Below are 16,646 nucleotides of genomic sequence, written 5' to 3' on the forward strand. Positions count from 1 at the left end.
GTGACTGATTCGGCCTTCTCCTCGGCTCTTCACGTCTGGTATTTTGACGCGGGTATCACCATCTCTGTGGTGTTCGGGTGGCTTTGTTTACGGTGTCCCACCTGCAAGCTTCGTCTTGGCGACAGTATGACGTTTCGTACGCTTTCTCATGTTTTATTTCACCTCTGGCCTGCTCATGCTTCGCCTGAGCCGTCCTGGTCCTTGATCAGGGTGCCTTCTTATCTTCTCCTCAGTTTGTGGTAGCCCCTTCGGTTCAGGTTTCTGCTCTTTGATACTGGTGGTAGATTTGTACGTGTGCAGCCTTTCTCTGTCCTGGCGACGGTCGAGACGGCTGCTTTCCGGAGAGGTTCTTGGGTTATTGATGCGTGATTGGTTTGGCTGGGGGTGCATCCTGTGTTGTCTGGTTGCGCTTTTTGCCGTTGCCTGCGTACCGTGTCTGGGGATGCGCTGTGGTTGATCCGGTTCCCCTCGTTCCCTGTTTTCAGGACTCGGGTCTCCTAGGTCGTCCGCAGAGTTTTTCTTTCTTCCAGCCTGCAGTCTGTCTTTGCGCCCGTGCTGTTCAGACGTTTGCAGCTTTTGCTGCAGTGTTGGCGACGTCTAGAGCTGATTTCGGGCACAGGGATTTGAGGGTCGCACAGGTTCATGGCCGCCCATTCCTTATGCGCGTCTGCTCCTGTGCGTTCTTGTTGCCTTGGGTCGCAGGTTGCGATCTGTTGTCTCGGCTTTGCGTTGCAGTTTGTGGCGGCCGCCTCCCGGGTTAGCCCTTTCTTTTCCTTCTCTTTGGGTATGAAGCTCCAGGGAGCCGTAGGGGCTCCCCACAGAAAACCAGCGGTGAATGTAATGAAACGCCATTTTCTGGGTGAGCCCCAGAGGCTCCCTGGCATCCCTCCCTCCCACCGGTCGGCGGTTTTTTCGTGTTGGTTGAAGCTTGGCAGCTGGCGCGGTAGGTCCGGGGCTCCCCCCTCCCCCTCTCGGGGCGGGGAGATCTGCGCGGACGATCGGCGCGGCAGTAAAGGGTGATGTTTGCTTGTTTCCTTGTGATTGTAGGGAGTTTCTACCTCTCTGTTCGGTTTTTTGTTTTAGTTTTTTACCATGTGGGGTTTGTTTTGTTATGCCTACCTTTCTGGGTGCCTAACCCCGGTCGATGGCAGATTAGGAAAACCCCAACCACAAAGGGGTTTTCCAGGGCCATTGCTCCCTGAAACCTCTCTGAAGGGGCCAGGTTCTGGCGCTGGTCCCTGGTAGATCTGAACTCCTTAGCAAATGTCCCGGTCTAATATAACATACATTAGCCCGATAAGCTCCAGGGAGCCTCCGGGGCTCACCCAGAAAATGGCGTTTCATTACATTCAACGCTTTTTTTTTTTTTTAACATAAAAGTAATTATTATAAATAACGCCGTGAGTCCCAAGAAAGTCAGTGGTAAGGTTCAACCTAAGAAAACACATGTGAGGATGACCACAGAGGAAAAACAAGAGATCATTCGTAAACGTGAAAATGGTATGGGGCTGGTGTGTGTGTTGTGGAGAGGCTGGTGTGTGTGTTGTGCAGAGGCTGGTGTGTGTGTTGTGGAGGGGCTTGTGTGTGTTGTGGAGGGGCTGGTGTGTGTGTTGTGGAGGGGCTGGTGTGTGTGTTGTGGAGGGGCTGGTGTGTGTGTTGTGGAGGGGCTGGTGTGTGTGTTGTGGAGGGGCTGGTGTGTGTGTTGTGGAGAGGCTGGTGTGTGTTGTGGAGGGGCTGGTGTGTGTGTTGTGGAGGGGCTGGTGTGTGTTGTGGAGGGGCTGGTGTGTGTGTTGTGGAGGGGCTGGTGTGTGTGTTGTGGAGAGGCTGGTGTGTGTGTTGTGGGGGCTGGTGTGTGTGTTGTGGAGGGGCTGGTGTGTGTGTTGTGGAGGGGCTGGTGTGTGTGTTGTGGAGGGGCTGGTGTGTGTGTTGTGGAGGGGCTGGTGTGTGTGTTGTGGAGGGGCTGGTGTGTGTGTTGTGGAGGGGCTGGTGTGTGTGTTGTGGAGAGGCTGGTGTGTGTGTTGTGAAGAGGCTGGTGTATGTGTTGTGGAGGTTCTGGTGTGTGTGTTGTGGAGGGGCTGGTGTGTGTGTTGTGGAGGGGCTGGTGTGTGTGTTGTGGAGGGGCTGGTGTGTGTGTTGTGGAGGGGCTGGTGTGTGTTGTGGAGGGGCTGGTGTGTGTGTTGTGGAGGGGCTGGTGTGTGTTGTGGAGGGGCTGGTGTGTGTGTTGTGGGGGCTGGTGTGTGTGTTGTGGAGGGGCTGGTGTGTGTGTTGTGGAGGGGCTGGTGTGTGTGTTGTGGAGGGGCTGGTGTGTGTGTTGTGGAGGGGCTGGTGTGTGTGTTGTGGAGGGGCTGGTGTGTGTGTTGTGGAGGGGCTGGTGTGTGTGTTGTGGAGGCTGGTGTGTGTGTTGTGGAGGGGCTGGTGTGTGTGTTGTGGAGGGGCTGGTGTGTGTGTTGTGGAGGGGCTGGTGTGTGTGTTGTGGAGGCTGGTGTGTGTTGTGGAGGGGCTGGTGTGTGTGTTGTGGAGGCTGGTGTGTGTTGTGGAGGGGCTGGTGTGTGTGTTGTGGAGGGGCTGGTGTGTGTGTTGTGGAGGCTGGTGTGTGTGTTGTGGGGGCTGGTGTGTGTGTTGTGGAGGCTGGTGTGTGTGTTGTGGAGGGGCTGGTGTGTGTGTTGTGGAGGGGCTGGTGTGTGTGTGTTGTGGGGGCTGGTGTGTGTGTTGTGGGGGCTGGTGTGTGTGTTGTGGAGGGGCTGGTGTGTGTGTTGTGGAGGCTGGTGTGTGTGTTGTGGAGGGGCTGGTGTGTGTGTTGTGGGGGCTGGTGTGTGTGTTGTGGAAGGGCTGGTGTGTGTGTTGTGGAGGGGCTGGTGTGTGTGTTGTGGAGGGGCTGGTGTGTGTGTTGTGGAGGGGCTGGTGTGTGTGTTGTGGAGGGGCTGGTGTGTGTGTTGTGGAGGGGCTGGTGTGTGTGTTGTGGCGGGGCTGGTGTGTGTGTTGTGGAGGGGCTGATGTGTGTGTTGTGGAGGGGCTGGTGTGTGTGTTGTGGAGGGGCTGGAGTGTGTGTTGTGGAGGGGCTGGTGTGTGTGTTGTGGAGGGGCTGGTGTGTGTGTTGTGGAGGGGCTGGTGTGTGTGTTGTGGAGGGGCTGGTGTGTGTGTTGTGGAGGGGCTGGTGTGTGTGTTGTGGCGGGGCTGGTGTGTGTGTTGTGGAGGGGCTGGAGTGTGTGTTGTGGAGGGGCTGATGTGTGTGTTGTGGAGGGGCTGGTGTGTGTGTTGTGGAGGGGCTGGAGTGTGTGTTGTGGAGGGGCTGGTGTGTGTGTTGTGGAGGGGCTGGTGTGTGTGTTGTGGAGGGGCTGGTGTGTGTGTTGTGGAGGGGCTGGTGTGTGTGTTGTGGAGGGGCTGGTGTGTGTGTTGTGGAGGGGCTGGTGTGTGTTGTGGAGGGGCTGGTGTGTGTGTTGTGGAGGGGCTGGTGTGTGTGTTGTGGAGGGGCTGGTGTGTGTGTTGTGGAGGGGCTGGTGTGTGTGTTGTGGAGGGGCTGGTGTGTGTGTTGTGGAGGCTGGTGTGTGTGTTGTGGGGGCTGGTGTGTGTGTTGTGGAGGGGCTGGTGTGTGTGTTGTGGAGGGGCTGGTGTGTGTGTGTTGTGGAGGGGCTGGTGTGTGTGTGTTGTGGAGGGGCTGGTGTGTGTGTTGTGGAGGGGCTGGTGTGTGTGTTGTGGAGGGGCTGGTGTGTGTGTTGTGGAGGGGCTGGTGTGTGTGTTGTGGAGGGGCTGGTGTGTGTGTTGTGGAGGCTGGTGTGTGTGTTGTGGGGGCTGGTGTGTGTGTGTTGTGGAGGCTGGTGTGTGTGTTGTGGAGGGGCTGGTGTGTGTGTTGTGGAGGGGCTGGTGTGTGTGTGTTGTGGAGGGGCTGGTGTGTGTGTTGTGGAGGGGCTGGTGTGTGTGTGTTGTGGAGGCTGGTGTGTGTGTTGTGGAGGGGCTGGTGTGTGTGTTGTGGAGGGGCTGGTGTGTGTGTTGTGGAGGCTGGTGTGTGTGTTGTGGAGGGGCTGGAGTGTGTGTTGTGGAGGGGCTGGAGTGTGTGTTGTGGAGGGGCTGGTGTGTGTGTTGTGGAGGCTGGTGTGTGTGTTGTGGAGGGGCTGGTGTGTGTGTTGTGGAGGGGCTGGTGTGTGTGTTGTGGAGGGGCTGGTGTGTGTGTTGTGGAGGCTGGTGTGTGTGTTGTGGAGGGGCTGGAGTGTGTGTTGTGGAGGGGCTGGAGTGTGTGTTGTGGAGGGGCTGGTGTGTGTGTTGTGGAGGCTGGTGTGTGTGTTGTGGAGGGGCTGGAGTGTGTGTTGTGGAGGGGCTGGAGTGTGTGTTGTGGAGGGGCTGGTGTGTGTTGTGGTGCAAGGTGCCAGTAACATAGGCAGATACCAGCAGACATATCTCCTACACAAGGGAGGGAGCAAAGCATTGGCAAAGAATTATAGACCAGTTTTACTAACGTCCCACATAATAAAAGTGTTTTAAAGTGATTAGGAGTCAGGTCACCAATTTCATGGAGACCAATGACCCGTCACGGCCCTTGTGGATTTGTTCATGGTATGAGGGTTGTTGATGTACAGGATGTCCGTTCCTCATTTGTTATGAAAATGTGTTCAACATGGGAAGAACTGCAAGCTTTTGCTGAAATGACTCACCCAAATCAAGCTGCAGTAGGCCGTTGTCTTAACCTTTTCAATGACACTGTGATGCATCACTACAGAAATATTGAAACAATTTGAAAAGAGGAAAAAGTGTATAAAAGGTTCGTTCAGTGAATGTCAGGTAGGCTGCTACATTTTCTATAAAAAAAATAAAAAAAAAATGTCTAAAAGGTTCATTCAGAGGATGTCAGGTAGGCTGCTCTATTTTCTATAAAAAATAAAAAAAAATAAAAAATAAAAAAAGAATGAAAAAATTTGAAAAAAGACAGAAAAAATGTCTAAAAGGTTTGTTCAGTGGATCTCAGGACTTTAGACTGCTCCATTTTCTATAAAAACAAAATGAAAAAAACATGAAAAAAACAAAAAAGAATTAAAAAAAATTGAAAAAAAAAATCTGCCTGATGTTATAATGGAAGGGGACTCTCGTTCCAAACACTAACACCTCTCCTCCTCCTCACAGTCTTCTATACGCCACCAAGAGTCATCAGTAAAGGTAAGCAATAACTAGTACATACTTTAGTACTAAAGATTTGGGTGAATTAGGTATAAAATTTTCTGTGAAGTTAATTTTCTGGGGGGATGGTTTTAGATGGACAGATAATTTTCTGTCACCTGGTCGATGACAGACATAGAATGCTTCCAAGCACACGGGGGCTTTTATAGGTCATTGCTCCCCTTGCCTCTCTGAGGGGGCCAGGTTCTGGCCGTGGTCCCCGGTAGGCCCAAAGAACTCCATACACATGACTAATGCCAAAGTCTGACATTAGCATATCAGCCTGAATAGCCCTGGGGAGCTTCCGGGTCTCGCTCACAAAATGGCGTTTCATTACATTCAACGCTGGTTTTTTGGGGAATGTAGAACGGATTAATTTAATTCCCATTATTTCATATGGGAAAATTCGTTTTGACTTACGATATTTCAACTTACAATACATCTCTGGTAACGGATTACCATCGTAAGTGGAAGCCTCACTGTACACAAAAGTCAGGAGAAATGCAGCACCAGAATATTACCAATAAATGCTGCTTTCTAATTTGTTACCTAAATTTGGGATGGTTAGAAAAAATTACGCTTAGCATTGGCAAATGAAAAGCATCCGTGTACCCGCTATGGGAGAGGGGGGGGGGCAATAATACCCATAATGATCAAATCCACACAGGCCTTGATGAGGGCTCGAACCTATGCGCTGAGTGTTCCCAGGTGCTCCTTGGCGTCTTTTTGACTAATGCGCGTCTGGGAACACACAGATTCGGTCCCTCATCAAGGCCCTTGTGGATTTGTTCATTTGATATATCATGTTATTGTGATTTCTGTGTGTGCCCATAATTATGTTAATATTGATTTTAAATTCATATACTCTGTACCAAAGTGTTGCAATACCCCAGAGCCATTTTCACATATGTTTCACAGATATGTGAAACATTTCACAAAATATTTTTCACATTTTTAGCAGGCCCTGACCTCTTGAACTTTAATAGTCAAGGTAGAGAATATAGTAATATTTTCTTTTATATACTGCTTGAAATGCTTCTGGGAATAATAGTAGTGGCCAAGCATGATTGCTCTTCTGTAAAGCCATGTAGAGAATATTTCATTAACCTGTTCATTTTGAAATGAATATGAATTACATTTGTGATCATTGATTCAAACACTAATGCTACACAGCACAATAGTTATGTCTTCTACTCAGTCAAGGGGCAATCTTGTTCAGTCACTGGTGGGACAAAAACGATTGGGCAAGTTTCCTTAAAATCTGATGCTCCTCTTTGTCTAGTAGTTAATAGATACCCGAGTTAGCCAACTGTTGTGGGTTGTATCCTAGAGAAGGTCAGTAAATGGCTCAGGGACTCCTCGATAAGCATAGGCTTCCTGTCTCTGACAATAGGAATTATTATGTGCATATTTTTGTGTCTGTAAAACTATGTTAACACCCAATCGTTATCTTTTTTTCAGCTTGTCCTTGGTGGTACATACCGAATTTTTAGTGCTGTAACTTCTTGGATGGGGTTAGAGATGCGTGTGTGTTGGCAGGTAAGCAGAGGTGGAGGTCTTGCTCCAGTCATCAGCTGTGAAGGTCTTGGTGACCCAGCATACTGGTATCTAGCAGGAGTATGGGCAAGCGCTGGTCTCACGGCGGCTTTCCTCTTTATTCAAGGGACTGAACTCAGCGGCGACCTTCTTGGTGGCTTCCTCACAATAATTTGTTTCTTTTTTAACCATGGTGAGGCTACGCGCATACAGTGGGCACCACCTTTGAGAGAGAGCTTTGCTTTCCCATGGAGTATCGCTCTGAATATTGCCATCACTCATGTTGTGCGTGCTCCACGACCAGTTTGGACCCGTCCGCTGATACTTGGCGTGCTGACCTTGGCATACCTCTTGTGCTGGCAGTTTGCTCAGTTCACAGTGGTGGCTGTAGTCGGAATAATATACGTTATGTATACAATAGGTATTATTAACCCTTTACCAATGTTGTTAGTACTTTTGGGCATATCTTATGGTTTTTTGAACAATGTGGTGCTGCAATTTGGAAACACAATGCTCGTTTCGTCACCTTTAGCGGGATGTCTGCTGGGAGTGTTGCTCTTATATCTTTTTATGGAGCCAATCATTCAGCATTTGCCATTCCCCACCAACATGGGTGTCCAGTTAGCATTCCTATTTATTTCCTCTACAGCCTGTAAGCTCGAGTTATCACGGATATTTGGTATTGAAGATGATGCTCATATAATAAACATTTTGAGAGCCAAATTTACCAATTACTCGGATTTCCATACACTTCTTTATACATGTTCTCCGGAGTTTGCCTTTCTTCCTCAAGAATCATTGTATAAAATGAATGAAACATTGCTTATACCCTGTGTTTTCCTGGTTGGAGGCTCTGTATTAGTCAACACCCTAACCAAAATTAAAAACAACATGATACAACGAATAGAAGAAACGGAAGTGAAAACCTCTCTCTGGTCTGGAATTGACCCTGGAGTCATATTTAATGGTGCTATGTTAACTGTGTATGCTGTGATGGCAAGTCTTATAATGCGCTTGAAACTTTTTCTAACTCCGCAGTTGTGTGTTGTTGCTTCATTACTTGCTTGCAAGAAGTATTGGAAAATAATAGAACGGAAGGAAATTCATGTTGCCATTTTGGCAGTGCTAGTGAGTGGAATGTGTGTGCGAGGATTCAAAAATATTAGTGAACAGAGATCTATTGTAGGAGAATACAGCAACCCTGAACTGGAGGAATTGATTGAATGGGTTCAGTCGGAAACGCATGAAGACGCTGTGTTTGCGGGTCCTATGTCCACTATGGCTAATCTTCTCCTCTCCACTCAGAGACCTATAGTTAATCATCCTCATTATGAACACGTTGGCCTCAGAGAAAGGACTAAGAAGGTATATGGTATTTTTAGTCGAAGGTCTGCAGAAAGTGTGTATGAAACTCTTCTCTCTATGAAGGTGAACTATGTGGTACTAGAAGAGTCATGGTGCATTCGTAAGAGTCGACCTGGTTGTGGCATGGTCGACATTTGGGATGTCGAGGAGCCACAAAATAGACAGAAGCCATCACTCTGTCCACGACTGTTCCATAGAAGTCCAGCCCCATTTCACAGAGTCTTTGCCAACGATGTTTTCGTGGTGCTACAGGTTCCCTCTCGCTATGTGGAAATTCCTCCCCCTAAATATCATAGTGCATAAAATCAAAAGATTAGACTAAACCATAATTCATTGCACATTGTCATTTTCATTGTATCAAGTGTAAATAGTGTAATGTGAGAGTATTAAAGAGGCCAAGTGTTTTGGATTAAGGTTTGTTGTGAAGAAATGTGTATGTTTTTATATGTTAGATTTTTACTAGAACATTGAAGAGAGGTTGAGTGTGTCATTTCATTATCATCAATTTTTTAATATAATATATACCAATCAAATTCTTGTTAACATTTTGGTAATGATATTAGGCATCTGAAATAAGTAAGTAGGTGCTAATATTACAATATTTTATAATATATGTTTTATTTGAGTACTGTACCTTGATAATTTGCATGGGATTTACACATCTGTTATATACATTAAATATATCTTAGATTTACACATACTAAATGCATTTTAAAATAAAATTTAAGTACCATAAATATAATGTTATCAATTGGATATTTCTGACTATAAACATTGCAGTTAATTGACATTTTGTATGGAGTATTCTAGTCTGAGTGTGTTAAGTAGTTTCCCTTGTTATATGTGGTTGGTTACTTAATAACTTGATGGTACGTATCATATGATGAATGATGGAATGATTTATTTTCCTGTTTATATACTAACTTCTTTACAATTAAATTACAAATTTGTTTACTTGTTCTTTTCCTGATCACAGTGTTCATCAAATATTGCGCTAAGATCATGCATCAGTCATTTTGTTTACAAGTTTTTGCAAATGCCATCTTTAGATACTCTCAGCTCAATAGTTCAATTTGTGCAAAACATTGGGCAGGATACAATAAAAATGTAAATTTTATTTGAAAAGATTTTGGTAAATGTAGGTTTGTAGTTAATTTATGAAAGAAATTGCCGTGGAAGATAATAAATGGGGAAACACTGCATTGTATCACGTGTAGGTTAGACACATTTGAATGAATGCGTCTGGTATAAACAGAAGCTGCCTCATATGGACCAATAGTCGTGCAGTTTCCTTTATTCTTATGTTCTTCATATAAACTTTACAAATTTTGTAAGAAAGTGTTTCTTTACGAGGGTACATAACTTATTGTAAGCTACAAACTGGAAGGTTTCTCATTTGTAAAATTCATTGTTGACGTAGGTTTTGTTATTTTTACCCGATTGTGTAGCTTTGTTTAAATATTCAGAATTCTCTAAGTTTTGCTCGGTGTTTGTGTTACAAGCAGCATTTTAACTATTCCTGCTGCAATATCTTGTTTTGTCAGTACAGCTCCTACTAATTTTCTCAGGTGAACTTCTAAAACAATATGCTAGAAAAAGGAATAACTAAAAGACTGTGACTAGATGCAAACAGTATAATTGTCACAGTGGAAGAGAAGTAATGTAGGGTACAGTTAACACACACAATGACAATGGTGCAGTTATATTAAGTAGTGCTGATATTGTAGAATTAATTAAGGCAATCAGAAACAATCCACCTTAGTCTCAGTACTCGTAAATATTCCAAGATTCACTAAAATATGTATCACTGCTGGCTATATCAAACACTACACTGAAAGTAATCACACAAACGTGATGTGTTGACGAGAAAATTCGTAGAAGCCGTGATGAGGATTCGAACCTATGCGATGGGACTCTCACGCACACACCCTAGTCAGCTAGGTCGTGTGTGGGAACATCCATCGCATAGGTTCTAATCCTCATCACAGCTCCTATGGATTTTCTCATATCAAACACTACCTAACCAGGTTCAAATGTAAGAATAAAACTTATAATTAGGCCCATGCCAAACAACCATACTTTCTGATGACCCATGATAGGCAGAGGCAAGCGGGCTTCCCCACATAGGCTGACTGCCACATTATAGCCTACACAGCTGTCTTTAGCACATTATAGTATTTATACTGTATATGACATGTGAATATTACATATAATGTTGGTTACAATGTTCTCATCAAGCACTATTCTCCAGTGTGCAGATAAACTACAAGTACAGTAATTGTATATTAAAAAATTCAGGGAGATGCAAATAGCAATATGTTTCTAGCTGTTAGCTGGACATTTTACCCGAGGCTACCAACCTCGGTGGCTTCGACGAGGATAGGAAGCCGGTAGCTTATCGAAAGTCCCCCGTATGCCTTGATGAGCTTCTCCAGGTATATCTTCATAACAACATACCAGGCTACAAACCTTCTAACTCACAGGCTTCAAAATTCACAAGTACAATACAGACAACATTATTAGCATTAGTCTAGTCTGGCCTGAGGCTGGGCACTGGGAGTAGAAGAACTGTCAAGACCCTCTCGAGGTATGCTCCAGGTATTATATAATATTACATGTACATTAAGCACTGTAATATAATATTAGTGGGTGGTCATTAATAACATTAGGGATGGCCATGTCATGAGTATGTGTTACACTTGCTCCACTACTGATGTGGGCCTCTGTGCACACATGATTCACGCCATCTTTACCCGAGGGCCACTACTAATGGCATCCACGACGACAGCAAGCTGCTGGCTTCCCAATGATCCCCCCCCCCCCATTTGCCCTAATGCTCTTTTTTCCATTTGTATTTTACAACCCAACAGTTTTTTACCATTTATGGCTTCAGCAGGTAGGCAGTTCCATGGATTTATAACCCTGTGAGTGAACAAGTACCTATTATAATAATTTTATTCCTTAGAAGGTACAATGGATCGGTGAGATTATATAAGACTGGTATTTTACTATTCATGCCAAGCCACAAACATGCATAGCATTTCGGCCATGGCCTTAATCTAACATTTCAGGTAAGGTGAAAAGGTGCGTTGTAGCCAGGTTTTATATAAAAAAATAACTACAATATACAGTAAATTGACATGTGATTACACTGGTGTACTATATCTTGCACTAGTGTACTATATCTTGCACTGGTGTACTATATCTTGCACTAGTGTACTATATCTTGCACTAGTGTACTATATCTTGCACTAGTGTACTATATCTTGCACTAGTGTACTATATCTTGCACTGGTGTACTATATCTTGCACTGGTGTACTATATCTTGCACTAGTGTACTATATCTTGCACTAGTGTACTATATCTTGCACTAGTGTACTATATCTTGCACTAGTGTACTATATCTTGCACTAGTGTACTATATCTTGCACTAGTGTACTATATCTTGCACTGGTGTACTATATCTTGCACTGGTGTACTATATCTTGCACTAGTGTACTATATCTTGCACTAGTGTACTATATCTTGCACTGGTGTACTATATCTTGCACTAGTGTACTATATCTTGCACTAGTGTACTATATCTTGCACTGGTGTACTATATCTTGCACTAGTGTACTATATCTTGCACTAGTGTACTATATCTTGCACTAGTGTACTATATCTTGCACTAGTGTACTATATCTTGCACTAGTGTACTATATCTTGCACTAGTGTACTATATCTTGCACTAGTGTACTATATCTTGCACTAGTGTACTATATCTTGCACTGGTGTACTATATCTTGCACTAGTGTACTATATCTTGCACTAGTGTACTATATCTTGCACTAGTGTACTATATCTTGCACTGGTGTACTATATCTTGCACTGGTGTACTATATCTTGCACTGGTGTACTATATCTTGCACTGGTGTACTATATCTTGCACTAGTGTACTATATCTTGCACTAGTGTACTATATCTTGCACTAGTGTACTATATCTTGCACTAGTGTACTATATCTTGCACTAGTGTACTATAGTTAGCACTGGTAATTACATAAGTGTAGTTACAGGATAAGAGCTACGCTCGTGGTGTCCCGTCTTCCCAGCACTCTTTGTCATATAACACTTTGAAACTACTGATGGTCTTGGCCTCCACCACCTTCTCACCTCTTGTTCTTGAAGTTCCAGGTCTCAGGAAATCTTCCCTATCGATTTTATCAATTCCTGTTACTATTTTGTATGTAGTGATCATATTACCTCTTTTTCTTCTGTCTTCCAGTTTTGGCATATTTAATGCCTCTAACCTCTCCTTGTAGCTCTTGCCCTTCAGTTCTGGGAGCCACTTAGTAGCATGTCTTTGCACCTTTTCCAGTTTGTTGATGTGCTTCTTTAGATATGGGCACCACACAACTACGGCATATTCTAGCTTTGGCCTAACAAAAGTCGTGAACGATTTCTTTAGTATATAGCCATCCATGTACAGTATTTAAAAGTAATTCTGAAGTTAGAAAGTGTGGCATAGGCTCCTCGCACAGCGTTCTTTATGTGGTCCTCAGGTGATAGTTTTCTATCTAGAACCACCCCTAGATCTCTTTCTTTATCAGAATTCTTTAAAGATTTCTCACATAATTTATAGGTTGTGTGGGGTCTATGTTTTCCTATTCCACATTCCATAACATGGCATTTATTAACATTAAATTCCATTTGCCAAGTGGTGCTCCATATACTTATTTTGTCCAGGTAATCTTGAAGGGCATGACAATCATCTAAGTTTCTTATCCTTACTATTATCTTAGCATCATCAGCAAACATGTTCATATAATTCTGTATTCCAACTGGTAGATCGTTTATGTAGACAGTGAACATTACCGGTGCAAGAACTGAACCCTATGGTACTCCACTTGTGACAGTCCTCCAATCCGATACGTTGCCTCTGATTACGGCCCTCTTTTTTCTGTCAGGAAATTTTTCATCCATGTTAGAAGCTTACCTGTCACCCCTCCAATATGTTCCAGTTTCCAGAACAACCTCTTTATGTGGAACTCTGTCGAAAGCATTTATTTTAGGTCCAGATAGATGCAGTCAACCCAACCATCTCTTTCCTGTAAAATCTCTGTGGCTCGATCATAGACACTGAGTAAATTCGATACACAGGATCTTCCAGATCGAAAACCATATTGTCTGTCTGATATTATATCATTTCTCTCCAGGTGTTCTACCCATTTAGTTTTGATTAGTTTTTCCAATAATTTCACTATTACACTTGTCAATGATACAGGTCTATAATTGAGGGGGTCTTCCCTGCTGCCACTTTTGTAGATTGGAACTATGTTAGCCTATTTCCACACATCAGCTACGATTACTGTGCACAGGGATGCCTGAAAGATCAGGTGAAGTGGAATGCTGAGCTCAGATGCACATTCTCTCAGAACCCATGGTGAAACTCCATCTGGACCAACTGCTTTGTTCTTACTTAGCTCCTTTAGCATATTTTCCACTTCATCTCTAGACATACCTATACGCTCTGTGTTGTTCTCTGGAATTCTTATTGTGTCTGGTTCTCTGAAGATCTCATTTTGTACAAACACACTTTCGAACTTTTCGTTTAATGTTTCACACATTTCCTTTTCATTTTCCGTGTATCTGTCCCCCATTTTCAACTTCTGAATATTATCCTCTATCTGCAGCTTACTTTTAATAATTTATAGAAAAGGCCTGGATCTGATTTACATTTGTCTGCTATACCGCTCTCAAAGTTCCTCTCTGCCTTTCTCCTTATTGACGTGTAGTTGTTTCTTGCATCTTTGTATCTCTGGTATGTTTGGGGGTTTGACCTCTTCCTATAATGATGCCATGCTTGTGTGTTTTGATCTCTGTCACTCTCGCAATTTCTGTTGAACCAACCCTGTTTCCTAGGTCTGCATGTCTGTTTTGGTATGAATGTTTGTGTGCCTTTATCATATATTTTGCAAAATTTGGCATACATCTCATTTACTTCCTTGCCTAGCAACAAGTTTGTCCAATTATACCCAAGAAAAAATTTCTAAGTTCTCCATAGCGTCCTCTCTTGAAATCGAGTTTAACAACTGTTTCACTGTCCCCATTCTCTACTAGATTATATTGCATAGTGTATTTAATGTCCAAGAGGACGTGATCACTCTTTCCCAAGGGAGGAAGGTACTGGATGTCAAATACCTCTTCTTCTTTCCTGGTGAATACTAGATCCAGTACTGACGGAACATCCCCTTCCCTCATTCTTGTGGGCTGCTTGATGTGTTGATACATGAATGTCTCCAAGATGAGGCTTAGAAATCTGTCTGTCCAAATGTCCTCTGTTTTTGCCTTGTAAGCCTCCCAGTCTATTGCCTTAAAGTTAAAGTCCCCCAGTACCAACAATCAGGATTAATCTTTGTCAGCTCTTACCATAATCTCTCTCATGACCATTATGAGACCCTCTCGTTTGTCATCCAGTTCTTCCTTTGTCCATGTGTTGCTTGCTGGTGGACTGTAGGCATTTAAAATGATCAGCTTATCATCTTTATTCCAGAACTACAATGCCATTATGTCAATATCTCGAGGGTTTTCAAACATTAAGTCTCTCACCTTCAGGTGTTCTTTCACCAGCACAGCTACTCCTCCTCCCTTCCTAGTTTTCCCTGTCACGTCTCCAAACTGAGTAGCCCCTTGGGAATACGATCTCATTTAAAATATTTTCTTCAAGTTTCGTCTCTGTTAATGTGACAATATCTGGGACTTTGAGCTTGATTATATCCTTCAACTACAATATTTTCGATCTCACTCCACCTATGTTGGTGTATATTATTTTCAGGAGCATGTTTCCCTTCCCTTTGTTCCTTACACCCCTTTCCTTTAATGATTTTGTTGCTTTGTCTTTATGTACCATTTCACAAGCTTTCCAGTCCCTGACACTTTAAGAATTCTTTCTTCATTTCTATCCCCATTTAGCCGTTTCTCTTCAATGAGGTTCATTTTCAGCTTTTCTCTGTCCTCGTTTGGGAGGTTTTGTCTTATTGACCACAGTTTGCCATCTTCGTCACATTACAATTTTCTGGCATTCTAAAGCACTTCTGTTGTATACTTCACTCCATTAAACTTCACCCTTAAGGGGCGGTTCTTGTCTCTCATATTTACCTATCCTCCTAAAATCACTTACATGCTCCTTTGAATTTAGGCCTTCTCCTAATCCTACTATTTTTTCTATGATTTTCATCTCTTCTGCTGCTTGGTCCACCCTAGATGAAATTTCCTTCTCTACACATCCAAAAACTATTATGGACTTTCTTCAATCTGCAGTGTTTTGTACCAGTTTACTGTAGGTTACCAGTTCTTTCATAACTGCTTGCCTAAGATCCGCTTCTTGTTTGTCATTTCTGGTTTTGACTTCCAAACACACTTCCTTAATCGTCTCATTCTCTTTTACAACTTGCGCGTATGTCTCTTTTATTTATTCTTTATACTTTTCTAGTTCATTATTAGCCTCCACTATTTGAGTTGCCAGTGATGTTTCTCGTTACAGCCCTCAGGCTCCCTTGGAGTTGTTCGCCATACGAGACTATTTTCTTGTTTGTTTCTTCAAATTCCCTACTTTTCACTTTCCATGCCTCATTATCCTTTTCCAGTTCATCTTGCACTGGTGTACTATATTTTGCTCTGGTGTACCATTATCTTGCACTAGTGTACTATATCTTGCACTGGTGTACTATATCATGTACTGGTTCACTATATCTTGCACTAGTGTACTATATCTTGCACTAGTGTACTATATCTTGTACTGGTGTACTATATCATGTACTGGTTCACTATATCTTGCACTAGTGTACTATATCTTGCACTGGTGTACTATATCATGTACTGGTTCACTATATCTTGCACTAGTGTACTATATCTTGCACTAGTGTACTATATCTTGTACTGGTGTACTATATCATGTACTGGTTCACTATATCTTGCACTGATGTACTAAATTTTGCTCTGGTGTACTATATCTTGTACTGGTGGATTCTATCTTGCACTGGTGTACTATATCTTGCACTGGTGTACTATATCTTGCACTGGTGTACTATATCTTGTACTGGTGGATTCTATCTTGCACTGGTGTACTATATCTTGCACTGGTGTACTATATCTTGCACTGGTGTACTATATCTTGCACTGGTGTACTATATCTTGCACTGGTGCACTATATCTTGCACTGGTGTACTATATCTTGCATTGGTGTACTATATCTAACACTGGTGTACTATATCTTGCACTGGTGTACTATATCTTGCACTGGTGAACTATATCTTGCACTGGTGTACTATATCTTGCACTGGTGTACTATATCTTGCACTGGTGAACTATATCTTGCACTGGTGAACTATATCTTGCACTGGTGTACTATATCTTGCACTGGTGTACTATATCTTGCACTGGTGTACTATATCTTGCACTGGTGTACTATATCTTGCACTGGTGATCTATATCTTGCACTGGTGTACTATATCTTGCACTGGTGTACTATATCTTGCACTGGTGTACTATATCTTGCACTGGTGTACTATATCTTGCACTGGTGTACTATATCTTGCACTGGTGTACTATATCTTGCA

General features: G+C 43.5%; 1 protein-coding gene across 2 annotated transcripts in view; it reads left to right on the forward strand.

Moving 5' to 3' along the window:
• LOC123770997 (protein C-mannosyl-transferase DPY19L1) overlaps positions 1 to 9,000 on the forward strand; it is a 49,892-nt gene extending 40,892 nt beyond the window's left edge. For both annotated transcript variants that reach the window (XM_069324452.1, XM_045763195.2), the window contains exon 4: positions 6,607 to 9,000. In XM_069324452.1, the coding sequence (XP_069180553.1) occupies positions 6,607 to 8,349 (1,743 nt within the window). In that variant the 3' untranslated portion in view covers positions 8,350 to 9,000. The remainder of the gene's footprint in view (positions 1 to 6,606) is intronic.
• The last annotated feature ends 7,646 nt before the right edge of the window (positions 9,001 to 16,646 follow it).

This window comes from Procambarus clarkii, chromosome 14, assembly GCF_040958095.1.
Source record: "Procambarus clarkii isolate CNS0578487 chromosome 14, FALCON_Pclarkii_2.0, whole genome shotgun sequence".
Taxonomy (NCBI): domain Eukaryota; kingdom Metazoa; phylum Arthropoda; class Malacostraca; order Decapoda; family Cambaridae; genus Procambarus; species Procambarus clarkii.